At 42.1% G+C, this 25,753-nt stretch overlaps 1 protein-coding gene across 1 annotated transcript in view; it reads left to right on the forward strand.

Annotated features, from left to right (window-relative positions):
• The window catches only part of STAU2 (staufen double-stranded RNA binding protein 2), a 3,898,627-nt gene that overhangs the window by 2,501,691 nt on the left and 1,371,183 nt on the right, over window positions 1-25,753 (forward strand). The window contains exon 11 of the mRNA XM_044067226.1: window positions 4,257-4,388. Coding sequence (XP_043923161.1) covers window positions 4,257-4,388 — 132 coding nt within the window. The remainder of the gene's footprint in view (window positions 1-4,256; window positions 4,389-25,753) is intronic.

Below are 25,753 nucleotides of genomic sequence, written 5' to 3' on the forward strand. Positions count from 1 at the left end.
GGTTTATGGCTCTGATGAGGTGGAGTCTTCTAACTCTGATCTCCTTTTGAGGAATTGTTCTTTGGAGACACAATTGCTAGGATGATGGAATACTTTAAGTGGGATTCTTCTCAAGTGTCTGATATTCAGAGGAGATATTATGAGTTGTGTCAGGTGGATACTCCTAAACCCTCTGTGGTTCCTCCTGTGTTAGCTGCCTTGTTAGACACTTTCATTGCTGCTTCCAAGTCTCTTAATTCTCATTCTCCTATTCCTAAGAAACCAAATATGTTCTGTAAGGTCCATGAGGATTGTCAGTTTTTATTTAAGTGTCCTTCACCTGATCCTGCTGTAGGGTCAGTCTCTTCTGACAAACCATCCAAGCTCTTGCCCTTTTCCACACTTTTTCCTTATGATAAGGATAGTAGGGCAATGGAGAGGATTGATAAGGTTTACACTGCTTCTACTTTGGCTTTTAGGGCTATTAATTAGCAGACCCACATGACCAGATATGCTCCGGCCTTGATTGCTCAGGTTTGTCAGGTTATTTCTGACCTCCCTGATTCTGAAGGCAAATAGTTATGATGTTGCTAATGCTTCTTCCAGGGCTGCAGCTTTTGGATCTGTCATGTGACGTTATTCTTGGCTTCGTCTCCAGTCTTTGCCTGTGGACGTTAAGGCCAAGTTGTTTGTTGCTGCTTTGGGTAATAAGCAACTTTTTGGGACTGCTGCTGCTGACCTGTTTAAGTCTTTTCAAGAAAAAGGCAAAACCTTGCAGGACCTTAAACATATTGTTGTCTCCCTTATTCCTAAGTTCCATAGGAATTATCCTTATAGATCTGCTTTTGTCTGCAGACATCCCCACCAGGTCTCCAAAGGCAGGAACTGTGGTAGGTGAACCTCTTCTGCTAAGGCTTCTTGGACTTCTGTGGGCCAGAAGCCTCCTTTATCTGATAAACCTGCTTCTCTTTGACAAACCTCCCCCCTCCACTTAGACCATGTTCCTTTGTCCACTTGGCTTTCCTTTTGTCTTCCAAATTGACTTCTCATCGCTTCAGACTCTTGGGTTCTTTCTATCATCTGTCAAGGTTGCTTCATGGTGTGAAAGTCTCTCTCTCCTTTTTCAGAGATTCCTCAACCTCTGCTAGAGTAACTCCCTCATTTCCCAGAAGTCCTAGTGTCTCTGGTGAACTAAGGAACCATTCAGCCCGTTTCCCCTTCCCAACTGGGAAAGGGTTTTTACTCAAGGATGTTCCTGGTTCATGGAAAGGAGAGTACTTGGAGATCTATTCTGGATCTCTCCCTGCTCAACACATTTCTCAAGGTCCTGTCTTTCTGGATTCTTACTCTTCAAACCCTGTTTCCTGTTTTACTACCCCAGGCTTTTCTGGTGTTTTTGGATCTGAACGATGCTTAACTTCATATCTCTATTCACCCTGTTTTCAGGGAGTTTTTGCATTTCTTCCGCTCATTTTCACTTCCCTGCTTTTTAGTTTGGCCTTGCTACTGCCCCAAGGGTATTCACAAAATGCCTAGCTCCTGTGATTGCTTTCTGCAGGCTCCAAGGCATTCAGATTTTTCTTTATATAGATGGCCTGTTGCTTCAGGCACCTTCTTCTAATCACCTGTTACAGGATCTGTAGTTCACCATCTCTCGTCTTCACAGTCTGGGGTTCACTATCAACTTCCAAAGGTCCATCCTGACTCCCTGTCAGGATCATGTGTATCTGGGATTCAGGATTCAGTCTGTGCCAATATTGGCTTCTCTTCCACTGCCAAAATTTTGTCATTGACAGCCTTCTTTCAGTCTTTTCTTCCTCTGACTGCCTTTCCAGCCGGAGAGTTTCTTCTGGCCTCTTCTATTCCAATTTTCCCTCTAACCAGACTGCATATGTGGAAGCTTTAGTGGTACCTCAAGTTGGTTTGGCTAGAGCATTGCCATCCTCTGAGTTTTAGTGTACTTCACCTTCCTTGTCTAAAAAAGGAGTTTGAGTAGTGGATTCAGCAGTTTGCTCTCAAACTAAGCCTGCCCTTTCAGCCTTCAGTCCCTTCTCAAGAACTGTTCACTGATCCCTCAGACATGGGGTGGGGGTGGGGGCTTCATGTGGTCATCTGAAAGTTCAGGGTCTCTGCCCCTGTCAGAAGTCAGACCATATCAACATCAAAGAGATGAGAGCTCTGATTATGGCCCTTCAAGCTTTTTAACCCATGTTCTCTCCAGGCCCCTTGAAGATATACACAGACAACACTACAGTGATGTGGTATGTCAGTAAGCAGGGAGGCAGAAAATCTTACCTCCTCTGCAGGATGGCTCTTCAGGCCTGGGAGGTGGTTCTCAATTAGCAGTTAACTCCCCCAGGCATTATACTTTCCTTCAGAGCACAATTTAGAGGCCAAAACGTAGAGCAGGTCTGAAACACAGGCTCACGAATGGATGCTTCACAGAGATGTTTTTCTGGACATTGTCCATCAGTGGGGTATTCCTCAGATAGATCTTTATGCCTCCTCTCTGAATACTGAGTTCCCTATCTTCTATTCCAGAGGCAGCACTGTTTCTCCCTCTTAATGCATCTGGCCAGGGGCAATCACCACAAGTTACCTCACTGGTTGGACCTCCTCACATAGAACATGGGGTCTCTCATCCATTTTCACTTGTCCACTCTTCAGCTGACACTGTAAGTGATAGTGTGTTGATCCCTTTCAGGCACCTCTTTTCTGAGGATATGCTCAGGTTTTTATAAGAGGCCAGGAAACTCTCAACCAGAAAATCTTATACGTACAAATGGAAAAGATTTTCTGTCTGGTGCCATGCTGATAACCAGGACCTTTTTTCAGTGGGGGTCTGTTTGGTCCTGTCCTGTTTGTGTGAGTTGCTCCAGTCTGGCTTGGCCTATTCTTCTGTGAAAGCCCATTTGTCAGCTGTTTCTGCTTGTCTGCCCTTGAATCCTTCTTTGACTTCTCGTTTTGAGGTCAAAGAATTTCTTAAAGGTGCCCTGCATCTTAGGCCACTAAAGAAACCTATTCCTCTTCCTTGGGACCTTAAATTTTTTTTTTGAAAAATTGACTTGGACTCCTTATGAGCCTGCAGATTCTGCATCTTTGCAACTTTGTACCTGGAAAACTGTTTTGTTGTTGGCAGTTGATCAGAGGATTTCTGAGCTTCAGGCCCTTATGGCCATTCCTCCTTTTGTAGTTTTTCACAAGTGCTGGGAGTCCCTTTATACCAATCTTTTTTTATGCCCAAGGCAGTAAATGGGTTGTCCTTAAATCAGTTAGTACAACTCCATTCCTTTTTCCTTTCTCCTCATTGTGCTGCTGAGATGGTCTTGCATACCTTAGATTTGCACAGACAGCTCAGGAACTATTCGGATAAAACTAAGACCGTCTTTTTGTTTATTTTCATCCTAGGACTTTGGGTTTGGCTGTTTATAAGCAAACCATCTCCTCCTGGATATCTAAGGCCATTCATTTTTGTTATTCTTTTCATGCCAAATCTTTCCACTAGGACTGTTGCCTCTTCTGCTGCTTTCTTCACATGGTTGGACACTGATTCTATCCTTGAAGCTGCTTCTTGGTCTTCAGTGCATACCTTTACTAAGCACTATGAGTTGGATATGGTTTCTACTACCATAGCAGGTTTTGCTAGAGCCATTTTCTGTGGGATTGTTAAGGGCTTTTCTCAGCCTTCCACCTCCCATTCTGTTTCCTGAGCTTTTTTACTCTACCTATAGTAAAGAATACTGCAACCGTGATATAGGAGAACGTAGTACAGTTGTGTAAAATCTTACCATAACAGTAGATGTCTTTCTCTTCACTGTTGCAGTATTTGCTCCCTCCCTCCAACACCCTATTGTTTATTTTTTTTTGTTTAGGATTCCCTTCTGGCTGAGGGTCTCCCCTTTTCTTCTGCATTTTCTCTTTCTGGATGTGCATGGACTTCTTTGTCTTGTGGGGACTGTTCTGTATTGGGGCAATTAATTTCTAGGTAACTGCATCCATACATCACGTTTATGCCCTATGTTCTGTGTGGGGAGCATGTGTGTGTGACATATGGCACATACAAGAGCATAAGGTTTTAGTATACTGGCCAAACGGGCTGTCTTAGGCGAGAGATCCCTATAATAAAAAGTACTGCAACAGTGAAGAGAAGGATATCTACTGTTACGGTAAGATTTTGCACAACTGTTCCTTACCACTCCCTTAGCATATTAGGCAGTCTACTTGATTGATGTGGTCTGCTGCATTTCTTTTATATTTGCTGTGTTATTCCCTCTTAGGTCAAAGTTGGTAATGAAGGAGCCACAGGTACAGGTCCCAGTAAGAAAGTAGCAAAGCGGAATGCTGCAGAAGCCATGTTACTGCAACTTGGGTATAAAGCCTCAACCCCTCTCCAAACTGCAACCGAGAAGGTACGATTTTGGTGTTTTACTTTTCTTGTCTTCTTTGCTAACATGCTTATAGTAACTGCTTTGGCATGCAGCTGGTATGTATTTGTAATGTTGTGTCCAGTATACATTTTGCCGTGACTGTGCTGATAAGAAAGAGCACAAAAGTCTGAAATTACAGTAACAAAATGACATCAGTATGATGGAATGTTAAGGAACACACAATTTAGTATGAACATGTGGTTTTCTGTAGAGATTTTATGATGATGTCAAGTGGACTGGTATTAAATTATCAAAGAGAAGAAAATAAGTAGGGAGTAGAAATAAATCTTGCTGTGACCTTACTGTTTGTTCTCTTCATCTTCTCTCTGTTTTCTGTCAGACCTTTTCCTGTATTTTTACACCTTTTGTTTTACAGTGTGTATTTTTCCTTCTGCTGTATTTATCTATGTACCTCATTCCAGGCATATTTTGACACTTTTCACTATCTTTTCCCAGTTTACCTCAACTCTTGAGGAAACAAGCCATTAAACAAGCATGCACAGAGCAAATCAAGGGAGCCTTAACTTTTTTTCTCCAAAAAGACCTCCATTAGTCTGGTAAGCTGAGAGCCTGTCTGTTACTTAGTGTCATACAAACTCTTGAGAGGTGGTATCACTTTAGCCCTCCATGCTATGAATGACTCTTTGAACTCCTTCTCTTAGATACAAGCAGTTTGTTTGTGTCTTTCAGCTTTTCCCGGTTAGGGGTCGCCACAGCGGAACTCCGGCCCGCTAATGATTGGCAGTTGATTTTTACGTACCGGCTTGCCAGCCTGACGCACAACCTTCATTCACACATGTCTCCACGCAGAAGACGCTTTAGCTGAAAATTGAACCGGACAGCGTCTTACTGTGAGGTGACAATGCTACCGCAGCACCACCACCGCGGTTCTCTTAGATACAAGCAGTGGTAAAGCAAAAAATCATCTCTAGAAATCTAAACCTATAATATCACGTCAATATCACAATATTGCATGACAGCTACTTAACCCAATATATCCCTTATTTCTGGAATAGGCTGCCCATATATATGAAGCAGAGTACTTCAGCAGCAACCTTTAAAATTGGTTGAAATGACTGGCTGGGTAGTCACAAATTTTCCTCTAGGATATTTGGGGAAAATATTCTTAATGGGGGACAGTGTTAGTCTTTTATCAGTACTAGCTGATGTGGCTGAGTGTCACAGTGATCTCTATCCTTGGCCAGGAGTTTAGTAAGAACATCCAAGCCTAATAGTTACACAAAATATTTGTAGCCATGCAGTAACACTCACCCCTGTGCTCCATATCCAGACCTTTTGTTATCTTTACCATCTCCTCCCCAACTCAGTTGTTGCATCCCCCAAAGTTTTGACTTCTGTCTTAGCTCTCATCTTTACCTTCCCCCACACTCTAATATAAGTACATACAAACACATTCATTTCATGTACATCATATTGTCTGCTGATTTTTTCCTGCCCTCAGCACACTGACACACTCGCTTCAGCTGATCATTACACAGAACTGTCTGCTATCTATCTTTTTCCCCCCAGTAACACACACGTGGACACACACTGCAGATTGTACTGTAGTACTTTTTTCTCACAACTGCATTATAGTCATTCATCTGAAAAATACTGCTGGGATTCCCACGCACTTGCACACACTCGCATTTAGCAGTGCATGTGCGTAAGTCTGCATAGCAACCTTTTTTTTTTTTGCGCTCTTCTTGTTCCACATATTTCTCAATAGGCAAACTCGCAGTCAATATATTCACGTTTGTAACTTAAAAACTGCTCTGTCTACTTGTATTTGTAATACACCATTATAAAAGAAACTGTATATATGGCACACCCACATGAGGTGGCCAATTATTAGTGTGCTACATGAAGCACTGTAAACGACCTTTTCCATCCTTTGATAAAATTTACTCTGGTCATTATATGTAGACAAGTATCTCAAAATACTAAATTTGCTGTGGCTGTTATATGTAGAAAAGTATCTCAAAATACTAATATAATGTGACAGGGTACTACAAGTGGCATATGAAAGAGCAGCGTGTGCTTGTAAAGTGTTGCTGTGAACTGTACGGCAGTGTTTAATATAATATAAGTAAATAGTATTTGATGAAAACCCTGTGACACAACACTTACTGTTTTTAGTTGCCATGAGACTTTTTTTGGGAAAACTGAAGAAAATTCAAGGCATTTTCAGGGAAAGAAGCTTGCTCTAGCTGTACTCTTTTGTTGATCTTTCTCTCCACTGTTTTCCTGAGTAAGATATCAATAGATTTTCTCATTGTAAGAACCGATTATAATTTATACTACCCACTGTCATACAGTTAATAATTTGAGTTGTACGATTTCTTAGATACTGTAGTACTTGAACGGTACCTCTCAGCTTCCCCCTCACGGTGTAATGTTTTACTTCATCAAGGTGACTAGAACAGGACTTCCAAGATGGCTGCACAGTGATGGAACAGTGTGAAAACTGCCATTGTGAAAAAAAAATCCCTTAAAGTATTCAGGTATTAAAAAGTGAAGACAGCAGAGTGTTTGTGGAAAATGATGCTTCTCTACTGCCTGGTGAACAGTGAATGAAGTTTATTGTAGCAGTCAGGGAATGTTGAGAGGCAGGTGTGAGATTAAAGCTGTCATTTCCAGCTGTCTTCAGAATATTATTTCCTGGAGGATTAAATAAATTTTTGAATGCAGAATAGGCTAAGGAGGAAATAAAAAAGGTTTACCTAACAAATAGTGTACCAGTGTCTCTGCTTCTTATTTTTTTGAAAATAACCATGCCAATAGAGAGAAACTTTGCCAGTGAAAACATTTTCCATTGTTCCAAAGGAAAATGCTTGATTGACAGAAAAAAGTGCAGAAGCTGAATAGAAGAATCTAAAGTACTGTGGATTTAAGCCAGAAACTTTGGAAGATGGAGATGACCGGCAAGAAGACCAGTAACATTGTGAAACTAGAGAGACTGAAAAGCATCAGTCCCATTAGCTAAATGATTAGACATTTGAAATGTGGCTTTGTAAGAGGAAATGATTGAGAAAGACTGACATTTTATTGACTGTGTTAAACTGGTGGAAGGACTGTTAAGTATTTACTCCACTTTATGTCATTAATGTTTAGAAGGGGCAGACAAAGTAATTTTAAGTAAAATATTTTTTGTTTTTAATATTTGTATTAAAATGCATGATATAAATTACATGTTATCTTTTAAAGCAGCTTTGTAAAGATGCAGTCAGTGGTATTTTAAATGTGAAGTGGTGGGAATTTTTATCACTGACTGCTGCATATACTAAAGATATTAAGGTAAGGTGTAATTGTTTTCATAGGGTCATAGTTATGTAGGAGGCTAATGACCACCAGGGTTTTTGTAAGCCTAGCTATACAATCCAGCCTAATTGTTATCCTGTTTATCATGGGCGTTTATTAGGAGGGGGTATGTTAGGAAGTTTCTAAAGGTTATGTGCAGGTGAAGTGTATTAGTTTGGGCATTACTATCTGTATCGGTAAGAGGCGTGGGGCCAGACCCAGGGTGCATTTCTGATTTCCCATCCTTTGGTCAGGGTTAGGGATGGACTTTGCTTCAAATGGATGGGGAGACTGTTAGTGAGTATTGGGGTTTTCTGAGACACATATCTGTCTAGCCAACATGTCCTATTTATTACAGTAGTGATAGAAAAGGAAAAAATATAATAATGGTAGATTTCTAATACTAAGGGGCTATTGACAAGGGAGGAGGATTACACTGGCATGTATTTAAATTTCACCTAAAACTGCTATAATGGAGCTTAAGAACATTCTGAGAGGAAATAATCAGCTTTCAGCAAGGAATATTACTTATAGGTGGGGACTGGTATTTGATTTACAGCAATGAAGCTCTGTCTGGGAGGCCCATAAGGTAAAATATAACAAAGGAGGGTAGATGTTTGAAGAAATTTATGAAAATATTTGGCATGGAAGATGTGAATTCAGTAGTAGGAGTTTGGAGTGAATTTCCCAAGATACAGGAACTGGTCTAGACTATACAGAGCATATATTTCACAAGAACATTCCATTTAATTGAAAGTTTTGATTCACATCCAATAACTATTTCAGATCACACACCAGTATAACTAAAATAAAAATGCAGGGTAATGAAATAAAAATGAGACACTGGTGCTTTCCCACCTATCTGTTGAAAAGAGAGGAATTTAAGTGATGGGTAGTGGAAATTATTTGGGAGTTATTAGATATAATAGAAATTTCTTCTGAAAATATAGCTAAGGAGATGGATAAAATTAAAGTGGAGTTTAAAAACAGGGTGGGAATAAAAGAGAGATATGGTTAAGAAGTACCAAGAATTATTAGAGGGATTGACAAAGGTTGAAGTATTGCTGAATAGGATAAATCTCACAGAACAAGAAGATGAGCAATTATAGAATGCAAAACAGATAATGGATTACCTCGATAATATGCATGAGTTTAGAAATATTGCTGTTGAGCAACTGTTTTTTGATAAAAGATCCAGAGCACAAAAACTTTTAGCACAATGACTCAGGCAACAGAAAGTAGAAAGGGTTGTCACCAAGCTTAAGGGGCTTATAACAAGAGATCCTGTAGCGGTACTAGAAATATTTCATAAATTTTATGAAAGTTTGTATAAAGCAGAGTATGGAAATCAAGAAATTGTACAAATAAAAATGTTTGTGGAAGAATTAAATATACCAAGGCCAGAGGTAGATGAGGCTCAGTTACTAACAAGATAGTAGGAGATAAGATAAAAATGGTGATGTATAACCATTCCATAGGAACGTCTCCAGGAATAGATGGTATGCCTGTGGACGTTTAGCAGCTAGTAGGGTAAAAACACTGGTAAAAGATCTGGAAGATTTTGTTTAACAGTATTTTAAAAGAGGAATCACCAACATCCTGTAAGAAAGTGGTGGTAGCTGTAATACCTAAAGAGGGGTAAAGATCCACCAGATCCAGCTTCATGCAGGCTCATTTCAATCCTAAATCATGATAACAAAATGTTTATGTCTATAATGGCTAAAATAATGGCAAAGGAGATGCCGAAATTGATAGATATGCATCAGTGTATTTTTTTTGGAGGGAGAGTTTATTTGACAACTTTAACAGAACACTGCTGATCAAGAGGGAAGCAGAATGTAAGAAAATACCACTGTCGTCGGTAAGTCTTGGTGCAGAGAAAGCATTTGATAGAGTAATCTGGGAGATTAAGAACAGGGCAATGGAAGCATTTGCATTCCCTGACAAAATTGTATGATTGATGACATATGAGGGATCATAGGCAAAAATTAAAGTGGATGGATTCCTCTTTGATAATTTCTGTTTGAGCAGAGGAACCAGGAAGGAGTTCTCTTCCCCCTTTTTATTTGCACGGTATTTAGAACCATTGACAAAAAAAATAAGGGACTCAGAAATTCAGGGATATAATTGGTATGGTAGTGAAGAAAAGCTGGTTGTGTTTGTAGATAATATTATTTTTTACATGATAAAACCAGAAAAAGACATGTATGCATGTGAACGGAGATGAAAAAGCGCTTAAACCTGGTAAACGGGTTTGCGCGGCGTGCACTGTAGCTGAACCAGGAAGGATATAGGAAAGAAATAAGGAAATGCTGCAGCAGGAAAATTGGAGTACAAATGACTAATTAATACCTAGGAGCCTACAGTGGGCCATTGACAACAGCTAACAAGGCTGCAAGTAGCTACCTGCAGAACAGGAAAGGGAAGGGGCTGTACTGCAAAGAAAACAGTAAAGTGTCAAAGCAGAACAAAGCCGATTTGCAGTATATCAGCTACAAGACACACTTTGCCATGACTGGGTAGGGAAAGTACAAAACAAGAAAGACGGCAGGTGGATGCATGCCTGAGAATGGGGGGGATCCAGGTTTAAAAGTGAATTAAAGGGAAACAGATTAATCAAGTCAGGCAAGCATAACTCCACAGTAAAGGCCCCACACTTGCAGTACTCATTATAAAACCCATAATTAAGATACTCTGCAGCTGGAATAGCTCATACACACCCAATGACATCAGCAGCATCCATAGCACAATAGTATAAAGCGTGAAAGCACCTCACACACACTTGTGTATTCCCATACACTCTGCACCAGTACTGTATATAGACGGGGAACTTTTAGTATGTACATGTTATGGGCTGCCATAGCTTTGATCCATCAGCATGTGTTGGAGACTGAAGGTGGTATGGAGGATGATGCACACGATCACCTCAGGCACCAGAGGAGGAGGAGGGTGTTCAGACTCAGGGTAACCTACCAGGGGCTACATGATCTGGAGATAGTAGAGTGTTACAGGGTGGACAGGGACACCCTACAGCAACTTGTGGAGCTGTGTCGGCCACGCCTCAGAGCCAGAACAAACAGAGGGGAACCCATCCCAGTGGATACAAAGGTATGTGTAAGCCTGAGAATACTAGCTACAGATACTTTTCAAAGACCAACTGGGGATATCATAGGGATCTCACAGGCATCAGCATCCAGGGTACTACACCAGTTCCTGGATGCCATGTTAACACATGCCAGTGAGCACATATACTTCCCCCGAATGCAGGAGGAGTTGGTCAGCAATATGCATCTCTTCCACCATGTGGCTGAATACCCGGAGGTACTGGGTGCAGTAGACTGTAAGCACATACACATCAAGTCACCACCCGGTGAGCAGGGTAGGCGCTACATAAACCGCAAGGGATACCCCTCCATCAACTGCCAGGTCATGTACAATGCGCAGGGCATTATCACGGATGTGTGTGCTGTCAGCCCTGGAAGCTATCATGGCTCCCACATCTGACATGCCTCACAGCTGTATCAGGTATTTGCCACGGGGGACATCCCAAATGGCCACCTGGTGGGGGATGCTGGCTATGCACTGGAACTGTGGATGATGACTCCTATCAGAAATGCACACACGCACACACCCATGCAGGAACGCCATAATGAGGCACACGCACAAACCAGAATCATCATAGAGCGTGTGTTTGGGATGCTGAAATCACGGTTCCATTGCTTGGACATATCTGGTGGAGCCTTGCAGTACTCTCCAGGCATGTGTGCCCACATCTTCATAGTATGTGCCATGCTACACAATATGATCCTGTGGAAACAGCTGCAGCAGGGACAGAATGGTGAAGGCCCTCACAGCCCACCACCATTACCAAGGCACAGAGGTACTCAGACCACGAACACCCTGAGCCAGCCCCAGTAGGCAGACGGAGGTGTGCCCAGTATGCCCATGCCTTGGCAAGGAGGGAACATATAGCACACACACTGACACTGTAGGCACCTTATGGACTGACAACTTTCTCCACCTGCACACACAGTAAAAATGGATGGCAAACACACAAGACTACCTGTAAATTGTCATGTATAGGCAGTCTACTGTGTGCATCCAACATAGGCAGCCCTCAGCTATTGCACACACACCTGCCATTGGCACAAGTTAAGTCAACACCTGAACAGTAAATTAAGCTATCAGCATGTGTTGATACTGTATGTATAGGTTCATAGGTAGGTACTTGGCCAACTGCCAGAGGCCATTCATAAGCCTAGCCAAAATGTGTCAGCTTTTGCCACCCCATTGATTCATTAACTGTCTCTCTGTGGAGCAGAGCCAATGGCGGGATCCCTGGGGTGTATCTATTGCTCCCCATCCACTCTCCAAGGTTTCTCTTGAAGAGTGTTAGTGAAGGGCTCTGTATAATGTAATTAGGGATGTTGTTCCAAAGTATGGGGAGTTTCTGTGACAGGAATCTGTCCCTCCAGCATCTTCCAGTTATTGTTTTGGCAAGGTTCAGCTCACTACAGTGTGTAGCTCACTGTGACATGGATTCCCATAGGTGGAGCATATCCATTAAGCCTGAGTTTGACATGGCTGTGTTGGCCAGCAGAGATCATCTCTGAGTAAATGAGATGCCACTGAGTAAAGCAGGAGTTTATTCAGTCTGACTGCATAGGGCATATGTTTGAGGCCAGTAATCCTCTTGGCAAGGTACATTCGTGGACCTTCCAGCTGTTGTAAGTGTCTTCTGAGGTACATCCCAAATGGGTTATTATACCCTATGGTGGGACTGATGAGTGATGAGTAAAGGGGCACTATAACCCCAGTATGTCTAGATGGGAATCCTTTAGTAATCAGATGGCCTACATAGAAGGATGTCCTAGCTACTTTGGAGATATGATTGTCAAAGGAGAGATCACAATCTACCTTAGTCCCCAGATACCCTATTACCTTGTCTGTATTAAAGTGGCTGCCACTTATGTGTTAATATGTGGGCGCTTAATATTCCACAATGGAATGACCATGCAGTTAGAGGCACTTAGCTGGAGGCCATGACTTTGACATCCTGTGTTGGTCCCTGTGAGGCCCCTTGAGGGATGTCTGTGCCAGCTGGACTGTCAATTATGGCTCCCAGTTCGCAGTCATTGCCAAACATGGTCTGCCGTAGTCTACCTGTGTTTGCCTGTACCTCTGAGAAGTATATGCCAAACAGTAGGGCTCCCAGGACTGAGTCCTGTGGGACATCAGTCATGACTGGTTAAGAGTTGGACCTGGAGACCGCTAGTCGTACCATGTGGGTTCTGTGTGTAAGCCCAATTGGCAACCCAACCTGTGATGTATGGGTGTATGTACAGGCTGGTGTGTTTATCAATAATACCTGAGTGGGGCATGGTGTCAAAAGCCTTGGTGAGGTCCAGTTAGTATGTGTGAACCACCTCTTCCCTCATCTAACGTCTTGGTGACTGTATGTAAGACGTTAAACAGGTTCAGTTGGCATGAACTGCACTCAACCAAGCTGACTATGTTTGGAGGTTACCAATGTCTTTGTTAATGAGTGCCATGAGGATGCGCTCCATTGCAGACCAGGCTAGTCAAGCTTATGGGGTGGTAGTTACCATGGTCAGTTGTGATTCCACCTTGGTGGAGTGAAATAACCATTGCCACATGCCATTGCATGGGCATGTAGCCTGTGGAGAGGCTGAGGTTGAAAAGCTTAATTAGGTGGGGGGTCAGGTTGTCTTGTAGTGTTTGCAAGATGCAGTCTGGGACACCATCTGCCTCCATTGACACTGTGTTCTGCTGTTAGAGAGGGCCATTTCCACCTGTGTGTCTCTGATGTCTGGTATACTGTACCTTTCGGGTATTGTTGTGGGCTCTTTAGAAGGTGAAGTATGCACTGAATGTATCTGCAAGGATGTTGGCGGTATCAGTAGGGTCAGCATATTTTGTGCTATATTTCAACGGCACAATGCAAATCTGTGTGTCACCACTTAGATCCTTGACATAGCCAAAGAAGGCTTTGCGGTTATCTTTCGAATCCTTGCCCATTTTCCTGTTGATTAGCCTTGGATCATTTCATGAGGGACTTACGTATCTTACTAATACTGGTCAGGGATGTCTGCCCTTCGTGGGATTTGCTGTTTGTCTGGAACATTGTCCTACTTCTATTGTATAGCCTGTTTATTGCAGGGGTCCACCAGACTGGTGTCCTTGTCTAGGAGGAGTGAGTCTTGGTTTACCAGTGATAGCACGATCCATACATTTTTGTAGGTGCTTATAGATTGCATTTGTAAATCTGCATGTATCTTGAGCAGTGTTTCCCCTTAGCATGGAGGCTGCGAAACCCCCCACCCCTGTCTCTAGTAGTGTGACTTTAGCTGTAGGAAAGGTATACACTGTGGTTTCCGTGGGTGGGGAGATGGTTGGGTGTGGAAACAGTGAATAGTTCATGGTCAGATCTAACCAGTGACTGGTTTACCTCTGCTGTGGTGCACCTGTCGCCCATGTTGGTGATTACCACTTCTAGTATGTTTCCACCCCCTCATTAGGGAGTTTACCACCTGATACAGGGCATATGAGGTGATAAATTCCAGGAAGCGCTGGGCCTGGAAGTGAGTACTTGAGAAAGTTTCCCAGTTAATGGTAGGGTAGTTGACATCGACCAATGCCAGGGTGTGCAGTAAGACTGTCATGTTCTCCACTGTTTCCAGGTAGGTGGAGTGGTGGTCCTGGGTCATGGAGGGTGATCTGTAGCAGGCCACAGTTTACATTGCAGTTGTGGCTGACATTAGCTGCACAAGGATGATCTCAGAGGTATCATGCTGCCCCACTAACCTGGAGGTGTAGGTATCCCTGATGAATATGGATACACCCCCTCCATGTCTGTGTCAGTCCATGTTCTGTGGCCGAAATGTGTGGTATGGGTTGTAGTCTAGTATTGCTGGTGTGCTCTCAGGAGCCTTAAAACAGGTCTCAGTTACTGCACAGATGTTGACATTGTCCATACTGAGGAGTGCTGTGAGTGCATGCATGTTGTGATCACAACCCCTAGTGTTGAGTAGCATAACCCTCATTGACTCTGCTGTTGTGCTGTTTACAGAGCTGGTATTCACCTTTGAGACTTTCCTAAAAAAGGCACCATGGGGACGCCAATAGCCTTGGCCTGTATTCCAAAGCCTAAGGCTGACACGTAAGCTGATATGGTATTGTTGCATGCATGTTTCCCATCTGTGCTTGTTTCTCATCTCTCCTGTAGGTAACCTACTGGTAAGCAATAGAAAGCCTTAAACTTATACAAGTCTTCTAGCTTTCAAGATAGGCTTTCGGAGTGATTAAGTATCAGTGTTCTGTATGTTCTTGCTGTACTTAACTGTTTCCTGACTACATGGTGATTTCTCACTGTATATTGTAATCTGAAAGTCTGTTTATTCATATATTATGGCTGTGATGGCCTGCACTTTAGAGGTTTACAGATAGGTAGTAGGCTGTCTGCCCAAGGGCAATTAGAAGCATAGCTACAGTGTATTGGTTTTCTCCACACCATTAATGAAGTAACTGAGCCTCTGTCAAGCATAGCCAAGAAGCAGTTCCAGGCAGAGTTGCCGGAAACTGTTGAAGACTGGGGTGGTGGAGGGTGATAGGGGCACTTAGTGATCCAAAGAGGGCATGTTAATGTGACAGTTCAACACCATTCAATTTCCCCAATAGGTCTTGCAGCTGTCAAACTGGATGGGCTCCCCCACCCCCTGGCTGTATGGTTCTGGGACACATGATCCCAGGGGTGTATATTCTGTTACCCATTCACACAAGGTTTCCCTTGAAGTGTGTCAGTGAGGGGCTATGCCTAATGTAGTTAGGAATGTAATTTATTGTCTTTAATTTCATTTGTTATATGTTTTTATTTCAAGAGTAAGTGAAGCTCAGTGGGTTTGGGTGCCTCCGCCCTTTGCTTAGCCTAGCTTACACATAGAAATCATATAAATAGGAAATAGGTGGAAGCAACATTAATGTCAATAGTGTAATGGTTACAGCATCTGCATAGTATCTGCATTCGAGGTTCAAATCCCAATAAAGTCAGGGATGTTTATCATGTTAAAAATATACCTTAACCACAGCTTGCATATATAGGTAGTATTTGTCTGTATAATAAACATTCGAAACACCCATATAAACCCATGTGTGCTGGAGAGTAAAGTCAACAGAGAATGTAATGTTATGTAAGCACGTAGTGAGATGTTACTTCACTGAAATGTATATATCCTGAGTAGTTAGCGGATGTGGCCGTGTTTGCGTGCACAGGTTATACTTTACAAAGTTTAACTGTGTTTAACCGCTGCTATAATGTCATACAAACACTTTTAAACATGCTTACAACTGCTTAAATGAGCCTTATTCTGGAGTAAAAAACATTTTTAAAGCATCGCAGGTGTAGAACCCTGGACCATGCACAGTATAGTCATGGGACTTACGACTAAGCCATCTGAGGTGTATACATGATTCATGGTCTTTAGACTACACCTTATACCATATGCATTCCACAGTAATGACCACAAATGGGACAGTCACTTTGTGTACATATGTACAGTACATTGTAATGTACTGTAGTTTGTGAACCAGCATATACAAGTCTACATATGCATAACTGTTACAAATTAGTACTATATATATATATATATATATATATATATATATATATATATATATATATATATATATATTTTTTTTTTTAACATGATAATATGCATGCATGTCAGTGATGTCTGCACATAGATATAAAGATATATATATATATATATATATATATATATATATATATATATATATATATATATATATATATACACACAGTTACATCAATAGCCATGTATATAAACATCTATGAACACACTTACAGAAGCAATCCAAAGGAATTGAAGTGTACACAAAACACGTGCAGCTCTGGTATTATAACTATTAATATTAACCTAATTCACCATAGAAGGGATGGTTGTTGTGTATGTGAAGATTGGGGTGGGGGAGGAATGATGGGCAATGAAATCATTCATCAATGAGAACCTGGCTCATATGTTCAGTATGTGAACTGGAGGGGTATACATGGAGTATGGGGACAATATAAAAAGGACACAAAACAAGAATTTTTCTCATCCATAATACACCCTGTCATGTCACATTGCAATACCTAATTCCACAAACATATGAACATTAACATGTATCAGACATATGTACACCAACTGACTGTCACATTTGTTTTCAGTATTGAGGAATGCCTGTAGTAAAATGTATATTCTAAACACCATAACATTTGTACATATCTCAGATGCCTTAGTGATAAAGTCAGTGACTGTGGTGTTCATGGTCCTGGGTTCAAGACCTGCAAGGGCTGTTAAGTTATTCTGAGGGCCAGAATAAGGGCTGTTGGATGCAGGTGGATTAAAGCACTTTTAAGCAGTTGTAAGCCGGTTTGCATGGGTTTGCGCGATGGTAAGCGGCGCTTAAACATGGTTAAACGGAGAAGCGCTTCACAGGTTTAACCTTTGGTTAATGTCGCGCAGACCACAGGCAAACCTGCTTACAACAGCTTAAATGTGTGTTATTCACACTTTTCCTACCAGTGCCTATTCTGAGAGGTAAAATAATAACACCTTCCAAGATTAGAACCTGCAACCATGTACTCCATCATCAGAGTAACCTACCAATAAGCTACCTGAGATGTATCTATGCCAATTGTGTATGGAGACAGGTTAAAACACAAAAGGGAGGAATGTGTGGAAATGGGACAAACGGCCATGTATCCAATGAAAGGCGTATGCTCATACATATATATATATATATATATATATATATATATAGAGAGAGAGAGATACATAGAGACATGTCGATATATAGCTAGGTTAAAAACATCTACATATCTGTGGAGATACAGGTAAAAGTATGCAATAATATATATTATATATTATATCTATATGCATACACACATATATATATATGTGTATATATAGATATATATATATATATATATATATATATATATATATATATATATATATATATATATACACACACACACACACACACACACACATACATGTGTGTAGACAGTATCTGAAATGTTCATATCTGAGTATAACATTCACCCCGGGGATCACGTCAGTCGCCCTGCTAGACAGGGGTCCAGGGAAGTAAATAGTGTGGGAAGAAATAGCCAGGGAATTGTTATGGCTATGCTTGTATAGGCCCTAGGGCTGATAGCCTAGTACCACTCTATGAACCATAGCATTGACACATTCTGCCCTCCCCCTAAACAATATGAACATAACATATGAAGAGTATATGCCAATACACTATTACAAATATGTTCTATGGACACAGTCACCAACACAACTGCAATGACTGCAAATATCCATGACAGAAGTACACAGACAGCTTTCATTTAGCAAAACTTTATTACATTTCGATGTATTGCCAAAAGGATTCAAGGACTAACAGTACCTGCATGCTATACAGGAAGCTTTTAACAGTGCCTTAATGAATCAGCCTGCAATTACCATAGTATTAGTCCACTAAGGGATAGGTGTTCACATAGGGAAAGAACCCCCACACACATATAGAAGATGTGTAAAAGTGGTTCCTACACACCTGCATCTGCTGTGTACACCCACCAACGCAGACAGTCTCAAAAAACTCCAGCTTTACTCCATTGCATATCGCCTACTCAGAGTTGGTCTCTGCCTAACATGCAAAGCTATGTCAAACCCAGAGCTGTTGGACATGCTCTACTTAAAGAAATCCCAATCCCTCTGAGCTACACGCTCTAGGGACCTAAACCTTGTCACCACATTAAACAGAACATGCCGGAGGGATAGATTCCTGTCCCAGAGACTTCCTATACTCTGGAATAAACTACCTATCTATATCAAACAAAGCTCCTCATTAGCACTCTTCAAGAAAAATCTTGATGACTGGATGGGAAATAGGAAATTCACGCTGGGGATCACCTCTGTGGCTCTGCTCGACAGTGGCACAGGAAAATAATTTTCTTGGGTGGCAAAAGCCAGGGTACCTTTTTGGCTGGGCTTGTATAGGCCCCAGGGCCGATAGCCTAGTACCTACCTATGAACATCTCCCCCACACCCAAACTAATTACTTCAATACATACTGTCATACCATAACCAATTATTCAACCACTGTACATCTGCTGAAACCTTAACATACCTGGACACAGACACACTAACATGGCCCTATGTGAAATAGTTGCTGTTATACAATGGAACAGCTGCTGATGTTACAGGGTTTGTTTGAACGAATCCCGTTTCAGGGGGTTGAAAGGTTAGTACACCAGGAAGTGTTACCGATTAGTGATCATCAGCACAGTATGATACACATTAACACCAAACTAAAGATGTCTGGTAAGCACACTGTAAACCCCCTAACATTATATGCATAGCTATGCAGCCTTGAGCTGTTCAAACATTATGGCCAAACTGAAACATATGCGGAAGTATTAGGTAGAGACAAACCCTGCACAATTAGCAATGTTTAGAAATATAACAGCAGTACTCACATTTAGACCAAATCCTCTAGGCATTACACAAAATATATTAGTGTTCATCTCCATACAGCTGTTGCAATAGATTTCAGATAACACTTCCAGGCTGTCTTCCTCACAAGTAAGGCAAAGGAACAATGCCCAAGTGGAGTACTCAGTTATACTCCACTGTTGCCATGGTATTGGCTAAGGCAGTAGCTGCACAGCTGATGTGCATGTAATTAAATACTTAGGAACACCAATTGGTTATCGGGATAGCCCATGTTACTGTTCTGTAACTATAAAAGGTTGCCTTGTCACACATTCAAACTTTCTGTATCTACCTGTAGAACAGTACTGAAACACAAACTGAAAATGAGTAATATACCAGTCAATAACACCTCCAATTACTAAGAAGGTATGTATAACATTTAGTATGTCTGTGTGTGTAGTATGAATTACAGTGTAATCAATGCATATAGTGGAAATAGCTATCTTGTAGTGATGTATTCTTGAGCAGTAGTAATGCTTGTAGTATTCTATGTGTGTGTTGCTGTAGGTCACAAGTCAAACTCCTCAGACACCACAAGGGATGATATATACGGGCTTGGAACTCACCAGTTTGCTTCCAGCCACTGTCAGTGTCAGGGTTGGTCCAACACGTATGTGCTATAACAGGGGATAGTATATGTCGATATATTGTAACAGTAGACATATGTATGGGTGTATAAGTAATATGAACATGTCAAAGGTGGGCTTACTGTGCAAATATGGTTTGCACTGTGGGATATTGTGCCAATAACTGTGTAATGTACACTGTTTTAGGCAGGTCTGTATTCCATTTTACATAGCATTTCTGTTATGTTATGCAAAGATTAGTCATGCCAGTTGGCAATTACAATGCTCAATAACAGGATACATATCTCTTGTATTCATCTGACAGTTTAGCAGCATGATAGCAAAGATAATTGGAAGAGCTAGGTAACTATCCATTCACATAACACATGTAATATCTACCTGTCTAGTATCATTTGCAAGCAATAACAGCTGTGCATGTGTACATGTTATGCAAATGTGTAGTGACCCATGTTACAGGGCTGGGCCAAATGGCTATGTGCACACCTACATAGAGTGGATATTGACAGTAGAGACACACTGGTTGAACTACCAGGTTTGTGTAGTCTAACCTCTCATTGCCAACCTAACAGCCACTTGCACATACTGTATGTAAGGTAGTGCACAGTACTGGTAATGAAACAGGTTGCATATCATCTTTAACTCCAATGTAACATTTGCAGTAGTAGTGTAAGATGTAGGAGACTGCTGCCCATGTGTAATAATAGCTGCTTCATAGGTGATGGCTTACACTGTCTGATTGTATCCTGATCATATTGTGGCAGCAGAGTCTATTGATACATTACTTTGTTTGGGGAGTGGGTGTCTGTGCCCAGCAGAGCTTATGGTCCTGGTGGATATGTGAGTATATACCCAGAAAAGGAAACAGACCTGTAGACACTTGCATCATCTGTAATCAACTATCAGGATGTGATGTGCTCTTCAGAGGAGGATTGCTGATAAAGGTAACTACAATGTTTCTGTAATAGTGTTGTCACGTCCATAACACAGATATTTACATGTGAGCATCACTGTCTAAAACATCTTCATAAGCAATAAGTAAATTAAATACAGTACTTGGTACTTGTAGTACTGAATGCTCATACAGGCATGTCCACTAGTCAGCTACTGGTGTTTACTAATGTCAGCTTTGTGTATGTGGCCATCCTGGGGGAATGTAGTCTATATGCCATGTACACTGCCAAACCAACCTAACACCACACACCACACATTGTCTGGGATGCAGCTACAGGGTTAAGTTGGAAGGCAGTCAAGTCTACAGCCATGACTGGACTGGACAGTCATGAGGTGTAGGTTAACACATGCATTTCATCATCCCAATCAACACATACCCTTACCAGAACACAGTAAGGACACCCACACACACTACCAGAAATCACACACATTCACAGACGCTTCTAAGTATCTGGCCAAACAAGTGACCTCCCAAGCTGGAATAGACAGACAACGAAATACACAAACTGTATGACATAGTTTGCATAATTGTGCCACACCTCAGAACACTTGGCCGGAAACATGCCCAACAGTACTCATTTGTGAATGCAAACTCTAGCACTGTGTTACACATCAAGCTATACGAGGGCATACATACTGTCAGCTGCCTGTCTGGCATGATTAGCCACATACCCATACACTCAGACTACCTTTTGAACTATACACATTGTTCTGGCATATTCCATGTTGTTGTGCAGGAACTGTGATGCAGTAGCCTGGACTGCATGGAAACACATGTAGGAACTGTTAGGTCTTGTAGCCCATGCAGGTAGGTCCCAAGGCCTGGGTAGCATTTTGCCATTGGCCAGAATGATACTGCAGTACAGGGACAAAAGGATTGTATTCCGCAATTGTTTAATGTAGTGGTGCAATTCAAAGGGTATCCAGTATCTCTCTGCCTGGGATAACGTGGTTGACAGACCATGATGCTTTGCCAGACAGGGCCTGCACCTGTCACTAGTGGGAATCTGGATACTGGCTAGGGCTCATGTGCTTATAGTGCCTTCATAATGCACAGTTCATGTGAAAGTTCACTGCTGTTACAGGGACAGCCAAGCAATAAACTGCTACTCAATGATACATGTCAGAAACACAATATGGACTCACATATGTCAATCCCTAACATGGAGAACATATCTGTGCAGTGACTGAGACATGGTTCAATGGTCCAGAGAGCACACCTGCATGACCATGTTATAACACATACCTCACCTCTTGCCCATTATCCTTTATTGAAACACACAGGCTGCAGGTGTGTCCATATTCCTGAAGGATATGTACATCCCCATGCTAGTTGCACTTGCATAACTTCAGATGCATTATGCTGAGCAACTACCTTTGTGCCATAGTGGAATCCAAATTGCACCTTGTGACAGATCACCCACCATGCCGCAGAATTCCCAACTGTCATATTTTGCTGTAATGGGGAAGATTAGGTTTGAGACAGAAAACCATAATAATGGCTACTCTCAACTATTCCATTATGAACTGGGAAGACTCCTCATGTACCAACACCTGCGCTCAATGCATGTTGGATTCCATCAACCCCAATTACCTGGATCACAATAGTCACACAAACAGGGCTAACAGTATGCTACACAGTCAGTCTCCAAAGCCAATGTTATGCTTCGTAAGAGCAAAGTGGTGACTGTCATGGCACCCATGCAGATGGACAATGCATGTGCAAATGCTGAATCCTGTACAAATGAACCTTAAGCAGTCAAGTATGTGCAGTGATTGCGCCATTGAAACAGAACCAAGATTCAACCAAACACAAACAAGAAGGCAAACTGGTGGTACCCTGCCTTAAGCTGTACCACAGAAGGTAGTAACTGTTAAAAGAGTGAACACACATGAGTGGAGATTATCCCTGGTCAGTCTCAGTAAGATGCAGATACACCATATAAAGCCACACAAAGCTACTGTGAAACTAATCAGCCACATATTATGAGGCCACCCACAGAGCATTCTATAGCTGTGTCATGAATTGTAATGGCAACAAGACCTGCTGTGGTTGCTGCACAGCACTATGGCTTGGGAAGTACTGCACCTACAGAAATAGCACCTGTTCATCCAGATAGGGTCTTGGAGAACCTAATCCCACTCCCAGCTCCCCTCCAACAGGTACACATATTTATATATCCATGTACACTACAGAGCCCCTGTAATAACAACTATGCAGGTACAAGCTGCACTCTCTAAAGCCATACATACAGCTTTCATGGGACCTGTCAATATCCCCGGGTGTATCCTACACAAATGTAAGAACATTTTGCTCTCCGCATACACATCATGTTCAATCATAGCTCCATGTCAGGCTGTGTACATACTGAATGGTGCACAGCAACAGTTATCACACCCCACAAAGGAGGAGACACCACTGATAATGGGAAATAGTGCACTACTACCCTGCTGTGTCTGATCTGTAAGGCCATGAACTGTGATCAACTTATTTGATGTAGTCACTATAGATGTAGATGACAGTAAGGTTCATTCACACAGCATAACATGACCTTGCCAGGTCTTAGGACACCATCACCCATACTTTGTTCCAGCTAGACTCAGTAAACTAGGTGTTTATTCCTATGTCACAGGAGTGGTTGGCAACTGGACTGCTGGTAGAACCAACACTACAGAAGGTGTCTGACTAATACACGCACATCAAACCAGTGCCAGCTACAGTAATACAGGGGTCATTCCTGGTACTTTCCCTCTTTATCTATACCACACAGACTAACACAGAAGGCATCAGCCTATTGATGTTTGCAAATGAATATAAACTAGGAGCAATAGTTGACTCAATGTGTGCTGCGGTCAACATACAGAAGGGCCTTTGTGGGTCAGATGTGTGGTGTGTGACGTATGGCTACAATCTAACAGCTAAGTATTGCATTGTCATCCCCTGTGTTACAAACCCTGTACCCATGAACTACCACCTAGGCAGCGGTCAACATAATGGAAACTGTGTGTATGGGATGCAGCTGGACAGTAGTCTTTCCTTTGATAGTTACTTCACCACACTAGTCAGGTAGTCGTATGTGGCACACCTAATCATGACAGGGTGCCATCCATGAATATAGAGATCATTGCTCAGCCATACACAACACTCATGTGACCCACAGTAGATCGCATATTTCCTTTAAGAGTTATTGCCCATGTTCAGATGGCCTACACTACCCTTCCCAATCCCAAGCTCCACTATGTAGCTTGCAGCCTACCCTGAATAAAGCCATGTACAACCCAGAGATGTTGGACATGCTACACTTAACACATCCTGATTCCAAATAAACACATACTTCATGGACATCCACTTTTCTAGTACAAGGATCACAACATGCCTGACGGATCTCTGTCCCATACACTTTACATACTCCTGCCATACTATGCATGCCTGTCCAGCGAAGCTGTACATCGCCCCTCTTTGTGACATGGTGTGATGACTGCATGGCAAATATGTCATTAACACTGTGGATCAGTTCTGTGGCACTGCTTGAACTGGCCACTGAAACGTAACTGTCTGTTGGCTACAGCTAAGTAACCTTTCAGCCTAGGCTCATAAATGGCCCAGGGCATATAGCCTACTAGTTCACTATGACCATACATGCTGTAGTTGATATCCAACCCTGCAAATACCATCAGGCTAGCTATTGTCCCATGTTTTTCACATGTGCAACACAGTTAATACATGACAGGATGCTACACAGCTGTACAGTGCCATGTAGATGTATATGGCAAAACACATACATGTAAAACATTCTGTGAGCAAGTCTGCAGGGTCACAGGTTACGTCCTGTAAGGCTGCGTATGACTATATATATGTCACATATACACAGCATTAAGGTCTGTTGCATTAATGTGAGCACATCCAGGCATGTGCTGATAGGTAAAGACACCAGTGCAGGCAAACAGACATGCCCACATCAAGACAACATCCACATGGAGTATGAGCAGTGTCATCACTTGACACACACCTATTTGGTGATAACATCACATCACCAGTAAGTGTCAAATGTGTGTGAGTTAAACATGTCAGTGGTGTTAGGGTCATGTAGATTTGCAAAGACTTATTTGTAATCTTAATAAATGTGTTACACATGTATGTTCAGCTGTACTTCTCTGTGAGTTACTGTGACCTGTCTCCATCATTATGTCTTCCAGGTATGCTGCGTGCCAGGCTGCCAGCATACACCTGCTTGGAGGATGAGGTCCTCATCCCATACCTCCTTGACAACCATTTAATACTCTTCAGCCATGTACCACAGGATGCACAGCAGCGGGATGCCCTGTTGGAGGAACTCTGCAGGAGTGTAAATGATGTTGGCGGCCACAATTGCACCTATCAGCAGGTGCACCAACACTGCACTGACCTCATAAGACAGGCAAAACAGCATGCTAAAGCAATCGCCAGGGAACAAGGTGCAACAGGTGGGGGGGGGCACTCAACCACCCCCCACTCACATGATCCGGGGAGCTACTGGCCAACCTGGGGACACCTGCAGACCTCCATCCACAAGCTTTAGCTGGTATTGTGGAGGTGGGTGTCTGTCAGCCACCAAGCCTGGAGTTGCCTGGTAAGTCAGTACTGCACATATAACACAACTACATTTCACATAGTTACATGTGTAACTGTACAATATGTAATGTAATATCATATACAAGGCAAGTATGCACACATGCCACATACTATAGTCTGCTACTCTATGTATGCACAGATGTGCATACTCCATAGTATAGTGTATTGTACTGGCTTATGTGCTAACATGGACATTGCACTCTGTACCTATCACACAGGTGTGGATATTCATCTTACTGCTGTGACACACCTGTTTAGGTACCTCTGGCATTTTGCAGCGACAGCAACCTGTGTCAGGTGAGATTGTTATTATTTACCAGACTTGATAAT

The sequence above is a fragment of the Protopterus annectens genome, chromosome 3.part1 (assembly GCF_019279795.1).
Source record: "Protopterus annectens isolate FY-2018-M chromosome 3.part1, PAN1.0, whole genome shotgun sequence".
NCBI classification, from domain to species: Eukaryota; Metazoa; Chordata; order Ceratodontiformes; family Protopteridae; genus Protopterus; species Protopterus annectens.